Source organism: Ctenopharyngodon idella, chromosome 5, assembly GCF_019924925.1.
Source record: "Ctenopharyngodon idella isolate HZGC_01 chromosome 5, HZGC01, whole genome shotgun sequence".
Classification (NCBI taxonomy): Eukaryota; Metazoa; Chordata; class Actinopteri; order Cypriniformes; family Xenocyprididae; genus Ctenopharyngodon; species Ctenopharyngodon idella.
Window position 1 is genome coordinate 28052501 of NC_067224.1, and position 19553 is coordinate 28072053.

Here is a 19553-nt window from a genome sequence, read left to right on the forward strand (position 1 = left end):
AGCATATTATGTCTTAATTTCTCCCCGTCTATTATTTTAACCATATTGAGGCACTTTGCACAACATCATTTTAAATATGTATTAGTAGCAGGTGCTTCTGCATTGTTAAAGTGCTATGGCTCTGAGACTCTTCCGTGTTCACTGATGTGTGAGCTGGGTTATAATGCTTCTAATTGAATCTATTAAATCTGTTGCATGATGGACATGCAATTAATTCACCTTTACCCTTGGACAGAAACTTGTTTCCAGCTTGAAGCATGTAATCCTGTTCAACTTTATGTAGTGCGTCAGGATATTTAAAATGCAGTGCTGTAGTTTTATAAACATATTCTTCCTCTCACGGCATGATTAATGTCCTCTGTGTCCTTTGTGATCTGGTGAGTTCGGTCTGCCCAACCCTCCTGCTGCAGAGGTCACTTGGGCCAGTGCTGTAGATGCCAGCTGAACAGATGTATCATTGCGTGGGGTGTTGGCACACCATCCCTGCCAGTTATTAAAGTAGTAAGAGCCCTGGAATTCACACCTCCCAAACTGCCCTCACGTGCCAAGCATATCTTTATACACTGCTAAACATGTGCATATTGCACCTGTTCCATTTGCACAGGTGTCTGAAAGATTTGCAAGTCTAACCACAATGACCAGGCGTGACGGCTTTAAATGTTTCCCTGTCACTAAAATGTTTTTTTCCGGTGCCGTGAAACATTTCACTTGCAAAAATCTACAAAACGAATACACAAATTATATCTTGTTTAAGTATTTTATAACATAATATAATAATCACAGAAATAATAATAATAATTTTATTCTTTTTATATGACTTTTATTATTTCTTTTATTTTCTGGCACAACATTTCACTTGCACAAATCTACAAAACTATTAAATTAACCATTTCTTTTTTTAAAATTTCATAACACAATATAATAGTAGTAGTAGTAGTAGTAATTATTATTAATATTACGAAATATTAAAAAAAACATTACTATCATTAAACCTTTAAATTAACCAAAACAAGGCAACTGGGTATGCAACAGGGGTATAAACACGTAGCCACTGGTGCTCATTGAATACATTAGAGGTAAATATCAGATGAAACAAAAAAAAGTGACCCTGGACCACAAAACCAGTCATAAGTTGCATGGGTATATTTGTAGCAATAGCCAACAATACATTGTATGGGTCAAAATTATCGATTTTTCTTTTATGCCAAAAATCATTAGGATATTAAGTAAAGATCATGTTCCGTGAAGATATTTTGCAAATTTCCTACCGCAACTATATCAAAAATGTATTTTTGTGAGTGGATATGCGTTGCTAAGGACTTCATTTGGACAACTTTAAAGGCGATTTTCTCAATATTTAGATTTTTTTGCACCCTCAGATTCCAGATTTCTGCCAAATATTGTCCTATCCTAACAAACCATACATCAATGGAAAGCTTATTTATTCAGATTTTGTAAGCTGGTTTTATTTAATTTAAAAAAATTGACCCTTATGACTGGTTTTGTGGTTCAATATTCCAAGGCACTCATGTGGTTAAGTGCAAAAAGCCTTTAATAAACTGGGCATTAAAACATTAATAGTGTTGATGAACATGTTTCGGCTTGACAGCCTTCTTCAGGATGCACATGCATTATTCACACATGCATTCTTTAAACTAATAGCAATCAGTGGATCATCAAAACAGTTTTCAGTTTATATATGTGATACGATCTGGGAAAACCCGTCGGATGTCGCAATGGAACGTTTTCAGTAAAGCCAAAAAATAGGTTGAATGTCATTTTTTTGTCAAAATTGGGTATTCATTAAATTATTATTCCATAACATTTTGTCCATCATCTCTGAAAATATCTTGGCAAAATTCGCCTGTTAAGTGAGGAAAAATAGCGATTTATAGTGGCAGGCTGAAAAGACGATCTTTCTCTAACATTACTGTTTAAGAACACCCGGCAGAGGTAAAAAAAAATCGGCCATAGCTTTCCCACTCTTAACACTACAAAGACAGTTCATCTATAAAAATAAACCACATAACATGTAGAATGAAGGTGTATTGATGCAAATTTCCTGCCAGTCCTGTGTAAACTACGACACGCAAAGATTTTTCTTTCTAATACAACGTTATCGTGAGAAGGCAGAGCACAAGAGAACAACAGAGCTGAACACACATATTCTAATTATGTTTTTATTAGAGGTTGAATTCAAATCAAATACTGCCAGACTGCTCATACTACTTCTGAATAGGATGTCTACTTCGTAAAATGTATGAAAATATGGAAATATATGGATCAGATCACTCAAATAAGGCGCCCTTACATGGTCAGTAATGGAGCTTGGGTGTCATGTAGTGAAAAAGTTTGGTACTGCACCCAAACAAAATCTTACTGAAAGCTAATTTTTGAAATATATCAACCTAAAATTTGGAATGTTGACATTTTTGGCTTTGATTTTCTTGCGGTTTAAGAGTAAAACATGTTTTGTAATATATTATTATAAAATATAAACAATTTTATTTTTACATATTCATAAACTTAAACTTCTATAACTTTTTTTTAAATTTCACTTTCCTAATTTATGTCACTTCTAAAATAATCTGACAAGTGTCTTCTTTAAAACAAGACCAATCTTAGGTCTATATTCCAAAGCATTCTTGAATTACAACCATTTAAGTTTCTTGAATTATAACCATTTAAGATATGCATTTTCATATCTATGCGAAAAAAGGGGGTGACAGTTATTTAAACCTGTTTTTCTCAAAATTCCGTTCCAGAAAATCAGAGTGATCAGCTGACTTCAGATAACCATAACTTTTGCTACAGACAAGCTATGAAAGAAGTAAAAAACAAATTTGGAAAGGGCTCGAATCCAGCTTTCATGTGATATTGTAAAATTTCACCATGTGATGGGTTTTCGCAGATCACATCACATATATATAATAAAGATGATGAGAATTACTACAAGAAAGGTAAAAAATCTATTTCTACACGAAATCCAAAATGTCTCAAATTGTCTAAGACATTTCAATCTGTTTCCAATCTATTCTTATGGTGCATGGAATAGATTCAATTCCAATCACTTTAAGGGAGCTATCACTACCATGACCCACCTCATTATAATTCTTTGCCATAGGATACAGCAAGTTTTTAGTGTGAACAGCGTATTGTATGTTCAGCCACATGTGTTGCACAGATATGTGTTTGAATTGTTCAAGAATATGACACTTCCTGATCCAGTGTATTACTATTGACATATTTTCATAAATTAATTCTATAATAAATAGTTTTCCCATGGAGCCTAAGTATGTGTGTGTTTATGGCTATGTCCCAGGCATGGAGAACTCTATTGATGTTGCACTGTACTCTGGTCTGGCTGCGGGGGTGATCGCTGTGATCGTCCTCATCGTGGCCATCACCCTCTACAGGAAGAGTCAGAGCGAGTATGGAGTGGATGTCATTGACTCATCTGCTCTTGCTGGGGGCTTCCAGTCCTTCAACTTCAAAACTACCAGACAGGGTAAGAGTTCATTGTAGATAAAGTGGTTCGGTTAGATTAATTGATTTATTGTGATTCTGAAGTTCATGCGCTGCTAGTCACAATAATAGGCTAAGCCATAATGAATATTCATACAATTCCAAATAAAGCAATTGCTCGTAAAGGCGTGCAGACCATAAGATGTATGCTCATATGCTTTTATTTCACAGTAAAACACTAAGATGTATTTTACTCACACAAACCGCTTCCCCTAACCAAACACATTCTCACCCCCAAAAAAAGGCATGCTACGCTGACTTCAATTGTGCCTTTTTGTCAGCTGTGGCGATAACTTTTGTAGATAAGTCCACGTCTATAGTCATATGACCCACATTTGGTTCCGCTACACATGTCCATATTAGCGCCACTGACACTTCTGGGTCAGAGAAAGTGATAGCCATCGCCTCACAGGGTAATCAATCCTGGCTGCTTGTGACAGCACAGTGAAAGGCTGCGACTAGCAGCTTGTGTTTATTGTGCTCAAGGCCTGAGATGGCAACACCCTCCTTTTCCATGCAACAGGAAAGAGGGATCAAGGCTCAGCTGAGCCGCATCTGTCAGGTCATCAATCCTATTTAAAAAGGCCAACTTTCTCCCAGCCTCCCGCTGCGCACTATTCCAACAGCCAATCCGGTTCCCATCAGTGCTCGCAGGAAAGACCAAACCCCATGCAATGGAAAAGAGAACATGTTGGATGTTCATTTAAAGATGTGGGATGTAGAATGAGAAATTGGAAGCTTCACTAAACAGTTGTTCGCTAAACATTTTAAAAGTTCAGAATTGGAGCGCATTTGATTTCATTTTGATGTGGTATTATTTCTCATAAGGTAGGTTTTGTGTTATTCATTATGTGTTGCATCACTTTTCCTTTTAACTTATCTCGCTACATGATATCTGTTGCAGTTTTCTCAGTGTGTGTAATTATAATAAAGCTTCTGAAGTATTCCATGCTGACTCTCTAAATCACAGGTAACAGTATGAGACTCCAGACCTTTGCCCGTCTGTCTGCTCTTGAAATCTCAGCCACTGAGTCATTTTAATCACGACTCTTTTCCTGCAAGTTGCCCACTACATGGCTGTTTCATTAACTCCTATCATCCTGCTTTCTCGTCCTTTCATTTGACTCTGTCATTTTAAAGATTTCCTGTCCCACAGTGATTATATCCTTCTGAAGAGATACAGGAGAGAAAAAACAATTTGTTGGGGGTGAGAATTTAAGATTTTGAACCAGTTAATATATTGTTTAATTTCTTTATATGTCTGGTAAATCTAAATCCAGGTTCAATTCTCTTCTATGAGTAATGGTTAAAGAGTTTACTTTAATGGTTTAAAGTTTACTCACCCTCATGTCATTCCAAACATGCATTCATCAATGCATTCATGCATTCATTTTTTCTGTAAAACACAAAAGAAGATATTTTGAGAAATGTCAGTGGGGTCCAATATTGTTTTGGACAAGACCCATTGACCTTCATTTTATGTACAAAAACAGTGGATATATTCTTTAAAATATTTTCTACAGAAGAAAGATTGTCATAAATGTTTGGAGCAACATGATGGAGAGCAAATGATGAGACAACTTTCATTTTCAGGTGAATTAACCCTTTAAAAGATAATGAAGAAGTTTTGATAATTCCAAATGTGCATATGCAGCAGCATATTTTTCCACCACAATTTCTTCCATCCTGACACCTTAGAACTTTGCTGGACCAGTCAAATTTATAATACAAACCTCTTGTCACTCTATAGCAAAACCTTGACCTGCCCAAGCATGGTAACTACAAATATCCCAAAGGCCTGACACCAAACAGCCCAGACTGGGGTAATTAACGATTTTCCTAAAAATAAAGACCCATTAGCCTCCTGCCTCCCACCCCTTACTGTGCAGCAGCTGGCCAGCAAGGACTAAGTGACTCAAATGTTAGAGCTACTTTGGCACCGGGATGAATCGTGGGGGCTCTGTGACGGTGTGTCTGCCTCGGACTGGAAAAGGTGAGAGAGCAACAGCGAGAGATGAAGACCCCCTTCCAAGAGCTGTTTTGAGCCCAAGCTGGGAGGCGACAGATTTAAAACTTGAAAAACAAAAAGGTCATTTAGACGTACTTCATATATCTATGTCTTCATTTAGTTTCTCTCTCACTAAATGAATTAATTTTATGGCAAAGTGCAAATCCCTAATGATGCCACTGGCGAACTAAAGCTAACGATGGTAATGGGTGATGACAAGCCATTTAAGGATGTGACTGTTAACATCAATCAATGCATTAAAGCAACATTAAAGCCATGAACTATCTACTCTGATAAGTAGTCAAATAACATGGTAGCAACTAAGCTGAATCTTAGCAAAAGGGTCTGCGCTGTATCTTTGATGATAAAGGTCTAAAAACACAAGTACATTTGCTGTTCAGGTCAGTTTGCATAATCTAAAAATCTACCCTAAAGTAGTCCAGAAAAGCGCAGCACAACAGACTATACTTTTTTAATTAAAGGTGCTGTATGTAATTTTTCATGACTACTAAAGCAAAAAAATACCATATATTTTCAGATATATTGTAAATGTAGGTTCTGCTTTGGAGGTGCAAAGATTGAGTTTGGGGTAGAGATCAGGGTTAAAATGAAATGTAACATATTAGAAAAATATGTAATTAAAAATCTATACTCTTAATGTTCTAATACCTTTTCAGAACCATGTTTCAGATGGTTAGATTTTGAAGGGCCAAGAATTTAACAGTAAAAAATAAGCCTAAATAATTTAGTTGGTGCCAGAGCATTTACTTTTCTCACATACTTAAAATTGTCCTTTTCACTTTTGTATTTTTCAAGATAAGACATTTTTTTTCCCTTTTTCCAGCACTCTTAGAATGAATATTTTAGCCAAAACGTTAAACTAAATATTTAATCCTTTTCTGTTGCCCGCCTTAATTTTTACGCCACGGTCTGCTGCACTGGAGTTGGCATGTCAGGACCCCATCTCTTTTTACCTGTATCAACAAATTCTATAAAAACTCCCAAAATATCAAAGACTGTCTTTTCATCTCCCCAGGCAATCCACTTCTGCTGAATTCCTCCATGCAGCCCGATATAACCGTCGGCCAGACGTACAGCGGTCCAATCTGCTTTCAGGACTCCATAGACAAAGAGCTCTTTGACCCCCTGCCAGACAAGGTCAAAGTTCAGAGCTCCTTTATGGTTTCACTAGGTGTGGCGGACCGGGCCGAGTACCATGTGAAAACCCACCAAGAGACCCTCCCTGCTAACCTTCACCCAAACTACAGCACAGTAGAAGGAAAGAAGATGACCATGATTGCTCCTAATGGACTTCACACACCTGGGACGACTCGGTTGAAAACAAGCGCAGTGTTTGGGCACCTGGGTGGCCGATTGGTCATTCCAAATGCAGGTGAGAGAAAGTATTATCCCGTTTCACAGACAAGGCTTAAGCCTAGTCTTAGACTAAAATGGATGTTTGAGATGTCTTAACTAAAAAGCAACTTGCACTGACATATCTTAAAACATGTCAGTGACATTGTTTTGTCTCAAGATGCACAACAGTGATGTCTAATTTATCTAAGGCATAATCTTGCTTGTCTGTCTGTGAAACCAGGCCTTTGTGTTATTGTATCAGATTAAACCCAAAAAAAAATTATTCTTATGCAATGATGACCAAGATAGGAGGCAATCATAGGGTACAGGAAAGCTACAGTTATTCATATTCCTTTAGAAATTGGTTTACACTGAGAGTTCATTTACTCACACTAATTTCCTTCCAAACCCACAAACAATGGCTTTGGTATCTGGGAACAGTATGTGAAATATTTGTTTTCTCTAATCGTATGTTTGCATCTACTAAGTGCCCCACAAGCAAATGTTCTCTTTGGCTGATGCTTGTAAAGGTCAACAATTCTCTGAACCCACTCTCTGGGGTCCTTGTGTTGCAGGGTTTTTAGGGCCAAAGAAAAACACTTTGACTCACATCAAATTCAGGGAAACTACACAGAACAAGAGAGTAGTAGATTTTGAGGATTTTAATATTTTACATAAAAACACAATTATTGTTAATTTTACTTGTGCGTGTGCATGGGGAGGTGAGGTAAATGAAGTCAGACTACATAAAAACATCTATTGTTATTAAAGTACACATGTACTCATATTATCTGTAGGTTGACTGGAATAAATTAGTTTAGATGAGGAAGAAGATTACAAAGTATTTGTATTTTAAACACGTTAAAAATGCAGTTTAGCTGCTGAGAGTATTCTGTTCATATTCACCATTCACAAGGTTGTAATCAAATATATATACACTTTTAATATGTAAATAAAAGGGCATGGAATCATTTTTCAAGTTATTTAGTGTATTAATAAATCTCATATTGACAATAACTTAATGTAATATAGGAATAAATGTGTATCGTGTAGCTGCATGTAAGTGGTATCTCAGTGTTGATGTTAACGGTGTTGGTTTTCTAGGAGTAAGCTTGCTGGTACCTCACGGGGCGATTGCTGATGACACCTCTTGGGAAATGTACATGCTCATAAATCAGGGGTCTAGGTAAGACTGTAGACTGACACATCTGTATCACTTTCATATTTTTTGTGTAAGTATTAGAATTCCTTCTTATCAGTTCAGACAAAACATCTTCATCATTTTTTTTTTTTTTTTTTCAAAATTCAAATTTCTGTTGTTCAAGAAGCTTTTAACAAGACCCAGCATTGTACAATAAACAGTCAGTCTCTACACAGAAATGTTCAAATTATGGACATATTTCATAAAATGTTTAGTTTATGTAATCCACTTATCATGCCAAAAGAGAGACACAGATAAAAGAAAAAGAAAAAGAAAAAGGTTTTAATAGAAAAATAGTTTAGGGCTATGTTCACAGAGTTTCTGAATACTTCACTTTTAATGTTGAAAAACATTCTTTTTATTCATTTAGGTAATTTGAAGAAATGTCTGTGTATTTGATTCAGCTTCCACCTATTTACTATTACCTTTCAAGGGCATACCGTAATACAATTGTATGGTGGTTTTTGCTGTAGGAAAGACAAAAAAAAATCACTCTGCAACTTATCCCACTGATGAAAAAATGCAGTAAGAATAGCTAAATATGTGGTAGTGAATTGCTAGAATGTGACTGTATATTGTTAATGCACTTAATGCACTGTGTATCTTTAAATCAACATTAAGTCTAGTTTACACAGTGGCTTATTGGGGTTTATTAACAGTACTGTTTTGAAAGGTTACATACTTGAAGTGAGATGCCACAGCTTTAAATGGTTACACATTAGATGAATAGATATAAATTAAGTAAAGGAACATTTCAGATACATTGACATACACGCATTGCAGATGACATTATATGTTTGTGGTATTGGGATGGTGTCTGTTTTATAGGAAGAAATACCATTACTTGGAACAAATGAATACAGAATGAAAATATCAGAGCTGACTTTTATCATCAAGACTCTCTCACCTTAAAGTGAGATCTGATTATGAATATTAGAGATGGAGTCTGACTTCACACTGGAACGTGTAATGCCATAAAAGCTCTGTCAAACAAGCAGGATTCTCACTTCATGAGTTATTGAACTCTTTTTGGTGAAAAGCTGAAGTCTGATTATGTCACAAGCCGTGACTTGATTTTCCTTTATCGTGTCAAACTTGAAGTTCTCAGAAGTGAATCTTTTTATCCTGATCATTGAGTGATCATGTTATGGGAGTTGTTTTGGCATATGTAGGTTATAGTCTACACCCCCACCTGGCTGTTTCCCCATAAAACTTTCTTTAGAGTTTCTGAAGGTCTTAGATTTTGACACGTTGTGTATTATGTATTCTCAGCATGTAAAGGTAATGACCCTGTGTGAGTCTTGATGTGTCTCTAGAGACAGTATGTCTGTTGCACTCTGCCAAAACCTGAAGGAGATCTTACACAACTGGCTGTTATTGCTCAGACTGAATACATCTTCATAACGACACAGGATGATGGAGGAAACAGTTACAACAAATGAGTGTAAAATGAGGACATTATAAGTCATTGTTCACCATGTCTGTGGCAGAACACTGATTTAGACTGAAGCCTTGAGTTCAAGGTGCACTCTGTAAGTTTATCCGCACTAAAAAAAGTTTTACTTATAAATAAATGAATAGCACTTTTCACAAATGAGGTAAAATGATGTATGATGTGAGGTGATTGCTCCAGTCATATCATGGTTGTGACTTGGCAGATTATCGATTAATAAAGAGTCCTTTCCGCACGGTTACTTGCACAACACTATTTAGGGCCCAAGCACCGATGGTGTGAGGACCCTATTGTAATTGCTCGGTCTATTATTCTTCTTCTCCGAAATGCATCGCATTTTTGAGGGCCTAAACATACTCGAAAACTCAAAGCTTTGCACACACGTCAGAAGTGGTGAAAATTTACGTCTGATATGGGTTTCAGAATTAGGTGTGGCAAAATGGCTCGATAGCACCACCTACAAAATTTCAATTAAGCACCCTTCACACTACGTTTCACGTACAAGTATGAAATTCGGTAGACACATGTAACAGCCAAATACCTACAAAAAATCCCTGGGAGCAAAATCTGAAAACCCAACAGGAAGTGAGATATTTTAAGTTTTCTCAGCAAAATTTTTTGTACTTTAACAAGCTCCTCCTAGAGATTTTATCAGATAAACATCATATTTGGTCAGCCTAATCTAAAGGCCTTTGCGACGTTAAATTGCGAAGATCTTGAGTTTTCGCTGAAGGGAGTGTCTGTGGCGGCCTGACAAAATTAAATGTTTCGCCATGAAACAGGAAGTTGTTGTAACTCAGGCATACAATGTCCAACCTGCCCCAAACTTTACATTTTATTAGAGTCCTGGCCTGAAGACATCTACATGCAAATATTCAATTAGTCATAGCGCCACCTGCTGGCAACAGGAAATGGCATGCTTTACACTGTAATTCACTCTCTGAAACACATTTAAATATGTGATGCACTACTAGCAACATACTAAAATATGCAACTGAGTGCTTAACATGCTACAAACATTCTAAAGCATGCTAGCAACACTGAGTGCTAATCATGCTATTATCGTCATGAAAGTGGAAGTTGTTGTAACTTAAGCATACAATGTCCAATCTGCCTCAAACTTCACATGTTTGATAAGTGCCCTGCAGACATCTACATGGCAAAATTTAGTTACAGTCATATCGCCACCAGCTGGTAGCAGGAAGTGTGGCAAAACAAATGACTGACATTGTCCTCCTATATTTATATACTTAAATGCATATTGCCCACCGTGCTCCATTTTCCTAAAGCCACCGGGTGGTGGTGGCACGGGTGCAAGGGCCCTTTCATCGCTGCTTGCAGCTTTAATTTATGTTATTTTCATATGCCTTGGAACAGTGGATCTCAAAGTGTGGGGCAAACATGTACTGCAGGGAGGCGCGGGAGATTAGCAAAACAGCCGTTGCAGTGGCGTTCGAGTGTGTGAATATCGGTTGGCTCTCTGCCTTTATATAGCGGCACCAAGCACTAATTCCACTGAATCGTTCTTCAGACTTGTCACCGTCTGAACAAGCCTGACATAGAAATTCCTCACCATAGAAAAGCACCTCTTCAGCAGACTGCATCACAAGCTGTTATTGTGAATGCACCAGATTTTTTTTAAAGGTGGGCGTGACCAACAATTTTTCGTTGTGTAGTGCCTCTCACCAGACATTTCATTTCCAAACTGCTCCAACAACCAACATAATAAAACGTTGCCATATTGACCCAAATATGTTTTGGATAAAACTGAACATGCTTTTAGAGCCATTCACTGGATATTTCACTGTGCGAAATGTGCAAGAAAAAACGTAATATTTCGCAAAAATATTGCTTGGGTTCCAGGTATGTCTTGCAAAAAGTTACTACTACTACTGCTACTATTACTATTAATAATGATAAAAATAAAGTTTTTAAAGAGAGTGTTATTCTAGGACAATATTTTATATCACACTATGTAAATGTTTCATTTTGAAAAGTGTCTCTGTTTTAGGTTTTTGTTTATGGTTTGTAGCTTATAAAAACTTCTAGAATGGAACAGTAGATTTTGCACAAGAGTTAAAGCTAGTACCATGTAATCTTAAATAGTATCAAAATACTGAATTTCAGGAACTTTTTAGAAGAATTCTTCTAATTCATAACTGAAGCAGCATTGTAACATTGTATCTTAATTCAGTCTAAGTTGACAACCAGGCCTTGATCCAAACCTCTATGACTTTCTTCTGTGGCACAGAGGTAGAGTTTAAGTTTATCATGGAGCTTCTCTTTTCCTTACAGTTCAAGTGGATGAAGATCATCAGGCTGCAAAAATGACAGAAAAGCACTGTAAAACATACAAAAATGAGTGAAATCTTTGTTTTTGAAATCTTGACCGTCATGGTCACCATTTACTTTTATTGTATGGAAAAGAGCAGTTTGGACATACTGATATAAAATAACTCCTTTCATGTTCCACAGAAAAAGGAAGGTCATTCAAGTTTCAAAAGACACGAGGATGAGTAAGTGATTATGGTCTTTTCATTTTTGTGGAACTATTCCTTTAAATTAAGTTCCTGATCAATTTGCCACACTGAAGTTAAAAGTCACGGTCAGATGCCTAAATGAAAGAATGAATACATAATAGAAGTATTAAGTTTGCCTGTCGCCTCCTACTGTGTCCGTTAATGCTGCAGCACTCTGCTGCTTGACCCCCTAGCAGTGACTCATCAGTCTTTTTGAGTAATGCTTCTCAATACAGACCTAGGAGCTTGCAGGATAAGACCCTTGATGAGGAGGAGGAGGAGGAGGAGGAGGAGAGTAGCAAAAAGCATGACAAGACACTTAAGGTACAAGAGTGAAAACTCATTTAGTATGTGCAGTTCCTTATGCACTCCAGGTAATCTGCCTCTATCCTTGACTTGCATGAAAAATGCAAACCAGTGTTGTGTTTCAATGAAAAACTGTTTACATAGAGAAATTCGGCTTTCTGTGATGTGAATACCAAAGAGGTCTGTTAAATTTTTTTTTAGCTTTTTAGTACTTTCCTGACATTACATTGCAGTTTTATCTGTTTAATCCATTAAAACAAGGATATTATTTGAATCATGTAAAGACAAAAAAACCTTTTGATTAAGTAGTTATTTTCTTGCTTGTTGATCAAATACACACCAGTAATGAGAAAAGTTATTTGAAGGACAATGTTTTGCCTCAAGAATTCCAGTGTCAAACAGATACAGCTGAGGCATTTCAAACATTCATAATGAATTGTCCTTCATACAGCCTCTTTTAGTTAAACCTGAATGTGGTTTGAATCACATTGAAGTTCCTACAGACCTGACATGCCTGAATAGTAATTAGATGTACATAGAAGAACACTTGGAGAAAGTTTGGAAGAGGATAGACTGATTGGCTGTAAAGAGTGGTTTAGTACTTATTCCCTCTTCAGCAAAGCTGAATTAATATAGATTCAGATAAACTGAAAAAGCTTCTAGCATCCTTTGGGCATACTGTAAAAGTCCTTAAAGCAAGTTCTGTTGCTATGTTGCTCATAGACTTTTAAAGTTTGTAGAGAATTTTATATTACAAAGTGGTTAGTTGGAAAGATGAAAACTTTGGATATACATATGACACTTTGGTGTCCCATTACTTTCTTTAAAGTATTAGAAACACAAATCCCAATGTATTTTCTTAGATAAATTTGACAAACTATTAACTAACAGAATTATTTATTAATGTTATCTAACTCAATTTTGGCTATATTTACAACAGCCCTGCCTGGATTTTTTTTTAACCATTTTTTGGGTCACTTTTGTCTATTAAATTTTGATGACTATCCGATTTTTAAAATGTGCCACATATCTTATAGATATATTTTTATATGCAGTGAAAATATGCAGTGTTGTCCACCAGAAGGCTTTCTTTTTTACCTCTAAATTTGCATGAAAGGCCAAAGCCTTCATTAACTCTTTCTCATTAATGGGTTTCTGTTATAGTTTACCACCACAAGGAAAAGATGGAAGGTAGCGATAATGGCCAGAAGATCATAAGCAATGACTAATGAATATGCAGGAGCTGGTAAATGACTCCAGTGCCCTCAGAGAATCAGTAGCTTCCCCTAAATCAAGGTTCTCTGAGTCGTGTTTGTTATGATTCTGTAGACTGCAGACGTGACAGTTTTTATCATTACAGTATTTATGCAGGATAACGAGGGTTGTAATGTATATTTCATTGTGTTTTGTTTTTTAGTTTGTTTCTAATTACTTTATTTGATTTAGCTAAATGTGTTCACTATTTTGATTATTGGCCAAAGGGGTCTAGTGTAGCTGAAACAGTTGAGTGTAGCGCAGTAAAAAGTAGTACAGTAGTACAGTAAAAAGTTATTTTAATTGTAATAATGTTTTCTATTTTAATATATTTTAGAATGTATTTTATTTCACATTTATTGGCACCCCTAGAATTTTTTATGAGTAAAATATCTCTGAAGTATATTCCCATTCATATTTGACCAAAGACCAAAGTGGCCAAAGACTCTCTAAGGATCACAGCTGGAGAATTGCAGAGATTAGTTGAGTCTCAAGTCTCAGAAAGCCTAAAAGAAATTATCAAACAGCACCTACATCCCCACAAGTTGTTCAAGAGAGTTTCAAGAAAAATCCTCTGCTCTCATCCAGAAACAATCTCCAGCATATTCAGTTGTCAGACAAGACTGGAACTTCAAAAGGGACCGGCTTCTATGGTCAGATGAAACTAAAAAAAATAGCTTTTTGGCAGCAAACCCACCAGATGGGTTTGGTGCACACATGGATAAAAAGTACCCCATGCCCACAGTTAAATATACTGCTGGATCTTTAATGCTGTGGGCCTATTTTTCTGCTGGAGGTCCTGGACATCTTGTTCAGATACATGATATCATGGATTCTATCAAATACCAGATAAAAAATAGATAAAAACAGATAAAAAATCAAAACCTGACCGCTTCTGCTAGAAGTCCAATAATGGGCCGTGGTTGGATCTTCTATCAGGACAGTGATCCAAAACAAACATCAAAACCAACACAAAAATTTGTCACTGAGCACAAAATGAAGCTTCTGCCATGGCCATCCCAGTCCCCTGAGCTGAACGCTATAGAAAATGAGTGGAGTGAACTGAAGAGAAGAAGCACCAACATGGAGCTGGGAATCTGAAGGATCTGGAGAGATTCTGCATGAAGGAATGGTCTCTGATCTCTTGTCAGGTGTTCTCCAAACTCATCAGGCATTATAGGTGAAGACTCAGAGCTGTTATCTTGGCAATAGGAGGCTGCAAAAAGTATTGAATAAAAGGGTGCCAATAATTGTGGCCAACGTGTTTTGGAGAAAAACATTTATTACATAATGTGATTTTCCCCCCACTTTCAATTCTTTTCCTTCAATGAAAGGTTAGATTTTTGCTAATTTTATGAATCAAAGATCAAAAGGATAAACAATGCAGATTTATTTTTACAGTCATCTTTGATCATATTTACCGAGGGTGCCAATAATTCTGACCACAACTGTATGTGTAATATATATATATATATATACACATACATACACACATACAGTGCACAGCATAAATGAGTACACCCCCTCTGAACAAATACAAAAGATGTATTTTCTTTATGATCACTAATACAATTCATGGAAAGATGGCAAAACTAAAATGTATTAAACATATACATAATAAAAACTGAGAAATGTATGTTATTAATATCCATAAAATAAGTAAATTAGCCAATTTTGTTTAAATTAAGGATTGCAGAAATGCGTACACCCTAGATTTAATTCAACAAATGTATAATATTCTAGTACTTAGTGTGCCCTCCATAATTTTGAATATATTGCTCTGACCCTTCTTGGCATGGAGTGTACAAGTTCATGACAAATTGTCACATCTGTCCTGTTTAACTCCTGGATGATGAGCTCCTTAAATGCCCTGATCTTTAATGGGGAGTGTTGCTCAACTCGTCTCTACAGAATCTCCCACAGGTGCTCAAGAGTGTTAAGATTGAGTGCAATACATGCCCACAGAAGGTTTTTCACCTTGGGAGAATGCATATCCTCATTGTCATGTTTTGTATTAAATTACACAGTGGTGTGGGAATTCATGACAGCATTAATAAAGCACAACTCCCTCACACCTTCAGCACTCATACATCCCTATATAAGAGCTTTACTACCACTGAACTTTACTGTGGGAACCAGGCACTTCTCACTGTACTCCTCCTCTAGCAACACCATAACGTTTTGGATGCTGTTAGATCCAAAATGATTGATTTGGTCTAATGAGACCAGAGAATTGATTCCCAGAATCTATATTTTGTAAATATTTTATATTTTGTACTTTGGAAATGGCTAACTGACTTTGTGCTTTGGCTACAGTAGGTAGTTTCAGTGAGAACAACAACCATGCATGTCATTTCTGCAGGCTGCATCTTACTCTGTGAGATGAACAGTCACTCTTTTCGTTGCTTTTGCTGGCTCTGAGACACTCGCTTGGTATTTCTCCTGCTCTTTGTCTAGCAAAAAAATTCCTCATCACTAAATGAAAGCTTAAAATGAAGGCCTGGCTATTTCAGGGGCCTTGTCACAAGTCCATTGTTTTTGAATTTCTGTGTTACTTTTGCTATATTTTCACACTTAAAACAATAATTTGGTAATCCCCTTGTACCACTGTCCTCTTTTGTGCTAAGAAATAAGTCTCCTGACAGTTCTCTCCCAAGTGCTTCCATTGTTGTCAGCATTAAGTCTGAGAATGATTCAGTGGGCTATATAACACTTTTAATTGTCAAGAAATTACTTCTCTTTAAATGTTTTGGTTCAACATACTTACCTGTTGAATGTTGAAAACAGTTGTGTACTTTTTTTTCAGGATTTCTTGATGAATAGAAAGTTCAAAAGAACAGCATTTATCTGAAATACAAAGCTTTTGTTACATTATATACTATCATTTAAAAGTTTAGGGTCAGTAAGAATTTTTTTTTTTTTTTTTTTTTTAAGAAATTAAAGAAATTAATACTTTTATTCAGCAAGGATGCATTAAATCGATCAAAAGACATTTATAAAGTTACAAAAGATTATATTTCAAATAAACTCTGTTCTTTTGAACTTTCTATTCATCAGAGAATCCTGAAAAAAAAAAATACTGTACACATACACATGTTGTACACAATAAATGTTTCTTGAGCAGCAAATCAGCATATTAGAATGATTTCTGAAGGATCATGTGACACTGAAGACTGGAGTAATGATGCTGAAAATTCAGCTTTGCCAACACAAGAATAAATTACATTTTAGAATAATTTCAAATAGAAAACAGTTATTTTAAATTGTAATAATATTTCACAATATCACTGTTTTTACTGTATTTTTAATTAAATAAATGCTCTGTGAGCAAATGAAACTTCTTTTAAAAACTTTTGAACAGTAGAGTATATACAGTCAAACCAAAAATTATTCAGACACTAGATATAATTTTTTATATTTTTTTACTAGTGGGTTCAGGACATTATAGTTCATTTATGTAAGTGAGGATAACAAAATAAAGTAAACTGTAACATATTCTACCCAAAAATTCTTCATACAGTGGAACTGCTAAAAATGAAAATTGAAATTGCTAAAAATTTGGGACCAAAAATTATTCAGACACTTTGACCTGACCATGTTTTGCTTAAGTGTTATCTGACATAATTAAGATAATTTTTTCTGACACAGTTTAACTCTGAGATCTTGTCATATTTTATTACCATTTTTTTTTAACTATAGCGAATAAACCGCAATAATGAATGAAATGTTCAAGGTGTCTGAATACATTTTGGTTTGACTGTCTATCTATATCTATATGAAATAAATAATGGTGGGGTTTCTCTTGATAATGTTTTAATATGACAATATTTACCTTGTTTTGCTAGTGCCCAATCAGAGGAAAGGTGTGAGATTCTGTTAGGGCCAGAGATCACGTATGGACCTCCGGGGCTAAACCTGTCCTATCCTGTTGCCATGACGATAGCTCATTGTGCTGAAGTCAGCGCTGAAAACTGGAACATTAAACTCAAGAGACAAACCAAGGACAACAAGTGGGAGGTAGGAACAAAGACATGACTTCTGTGTTTTTCACAGCGAATTCATTTCAGATTCCTTTTAGTGTGACTCATAAGTATGTTACATTTGAAAACATTGTCAATCATTATCATTGGACCAATACAGTAAAATGCAATGAGAACCTTTGTCAACATAACACATAAAAATGATTTAGCACTTTATTCAGCTAAATATGTAGCATCAACCCCTGACGATTAAACATTTTTGTTGCCATTTAGATATATATTTCAAAATCCTTGTGATACAGCTAACCTGTAAAAGTGTGCCATGAACCAATTATAAGTTAAATGCATTTGAACCACATCCTTGTGGCAGCCTTTGGAGCTGTGAGCGTTTTAAAAATGTGTTGATTAGGCGATCCTGCTCTCTCGACAAGAGATCCAGGGACAGCAGCTCCTCAGAGGAGGCTACGGCAGTGAAGTGCTCAAGGAAAAAACAATTACAGTCTGTAATAGCTGGGAAGACACACAGTTCATGGCAGTCAAACAGTGGGAGCATCAGGGCAAGGCGTCCCATCAGACACAGGATATATCGATTTGGGGTGCTAGAGGACCACCTGAAATAAGAGCTGACACGAGGCAATCAGGACAGGAGTCATGGTCGGGACCTCCCTCCTGACCCTACTACAATCACTTACATTTGTCCTAGGTCCCATGTCTTTTACTCTGGCGTCAGCCTCTGAAAACCTAAAACTGTCATCACGATCTGAAAGTTGATGTATTAATGAAATTTTACCGTAGCGGCACAGAGTTTGTTTATTGTAAGCTGCTCGCATTATTGAAGACGATTAGATAATAACCTTCCTTTTGTGTCTGACCACCAGCGCGAGTCATTATTTAGATGAATTTCAGATTGTTCCAATGCACGGTACTTATCCTTGAGATTGCTACCAGCAGTCTTCAAGAAAACGCATTCGCTGTCAGAGTTTTTCCCTCGCTTTTAACAATTTTATTTGAGCCAGTGACAGCTCCAGTGTCGGTGATGGCTGAAGTAATTAAATAAAAACTGCCGGCTAAATCACTGACTAGTCAGAAAAAGACTGCAGTAGTACAAATTTCTCTCCCTTCTGCGTGCGCCACATCTACTTTTTATCAGTTTACAAAGGGTGGGTTCTCCAAGGAGGTCATTCTGTTTGATATTTACGTTGCTTTGAAGAGCTGCAGTCACATAAATAAATGGTTGTCTGTCAGAAAAATGAAAAGAGCCTGTATTGTGTGAATGTCTGGGCTTGACTTGATGTTAGCCTAACCTTGTCAAAGAAATACAGAAGTGACCTCGCAGATTTGTGATTTGTGAGTGATTCTATGTCAGTGTGGCAGAGTGAATTTAGCTTTTTCTTTCCCCGGCTGATCACGCAGTTACACTGGCAAAAAAATACTGGCTGAGCTGAGATTTTCACATTCTTGAGGTGAAATAAACATCTTGCAGCAGCTGTAAGTCTGTGTGAAGATAGTTCCTCTGAAGGCTTCCATACCAATGAGAAACCTCTTAGAATTTAAAGCTACATTCATGATATGTTTTACTGGGAGCACCATTTCACTTTGAACCATTCATAGCACTGGACACTAAAACAAATCTGCTCCTACATCTTGGTGAAATTATTATTTTTAAAAATCATATGTACCCTTATATAATATAGTCCATTTTCAATGCTAGATTTACACTTTGTAATCAGCTCTGTAGCATATGCAGTTTCTGATAAACTTATTATAGAGTCTTGCTGATAAAGATATATTATGTTCCCCTTTAGTTACTGTTTAGTTACATGATACACATCATGTTCTCACGCAGTGAAAAATACATCGCGGAGCAAAGAGGACACTGACAACGCGTCGACAGACAAGACAGAGCAGTTTACTTTTGATATGAAACAAAGTCTCAAATGTCAAATTTTGT

The 19553-nt window shown here is 36.3% G+C and overlaps 1 protein-coding gene across 3 annotated transcripts in view; it reads left to right on the forward strand.

Moving 5' to 3' along the window:
• The window catches only part of unc5db (unc-5 netrin receptor Db), a 226405-nt gene that overhangs the window by 192202 nt on the left and 14650 nt on the right, over window positions 1-19553 (forward strand). For all 3 annotated transcript variants that reach the window (XM_051894039.1, XM_051894040.1, XM_051894038.1), the window contains 4 exons: window positions 3323-3508; window positions 6570-6926; window positions 7994-8075; window positions 17468-17639. In XM_051894039.1, the coding sequence (XP_051749999.1) occupies window positions 3323-3508; window positions 6570-6926; window positions 7994-8075; window positions 17468-17639 (797 nt within the window). The remainder of the gene's footprint in view (window positions 1-3322; window positions 3509-6569; window positions 6927-7993; window positions 8076-17467; window positions 17640-19553) is intronic.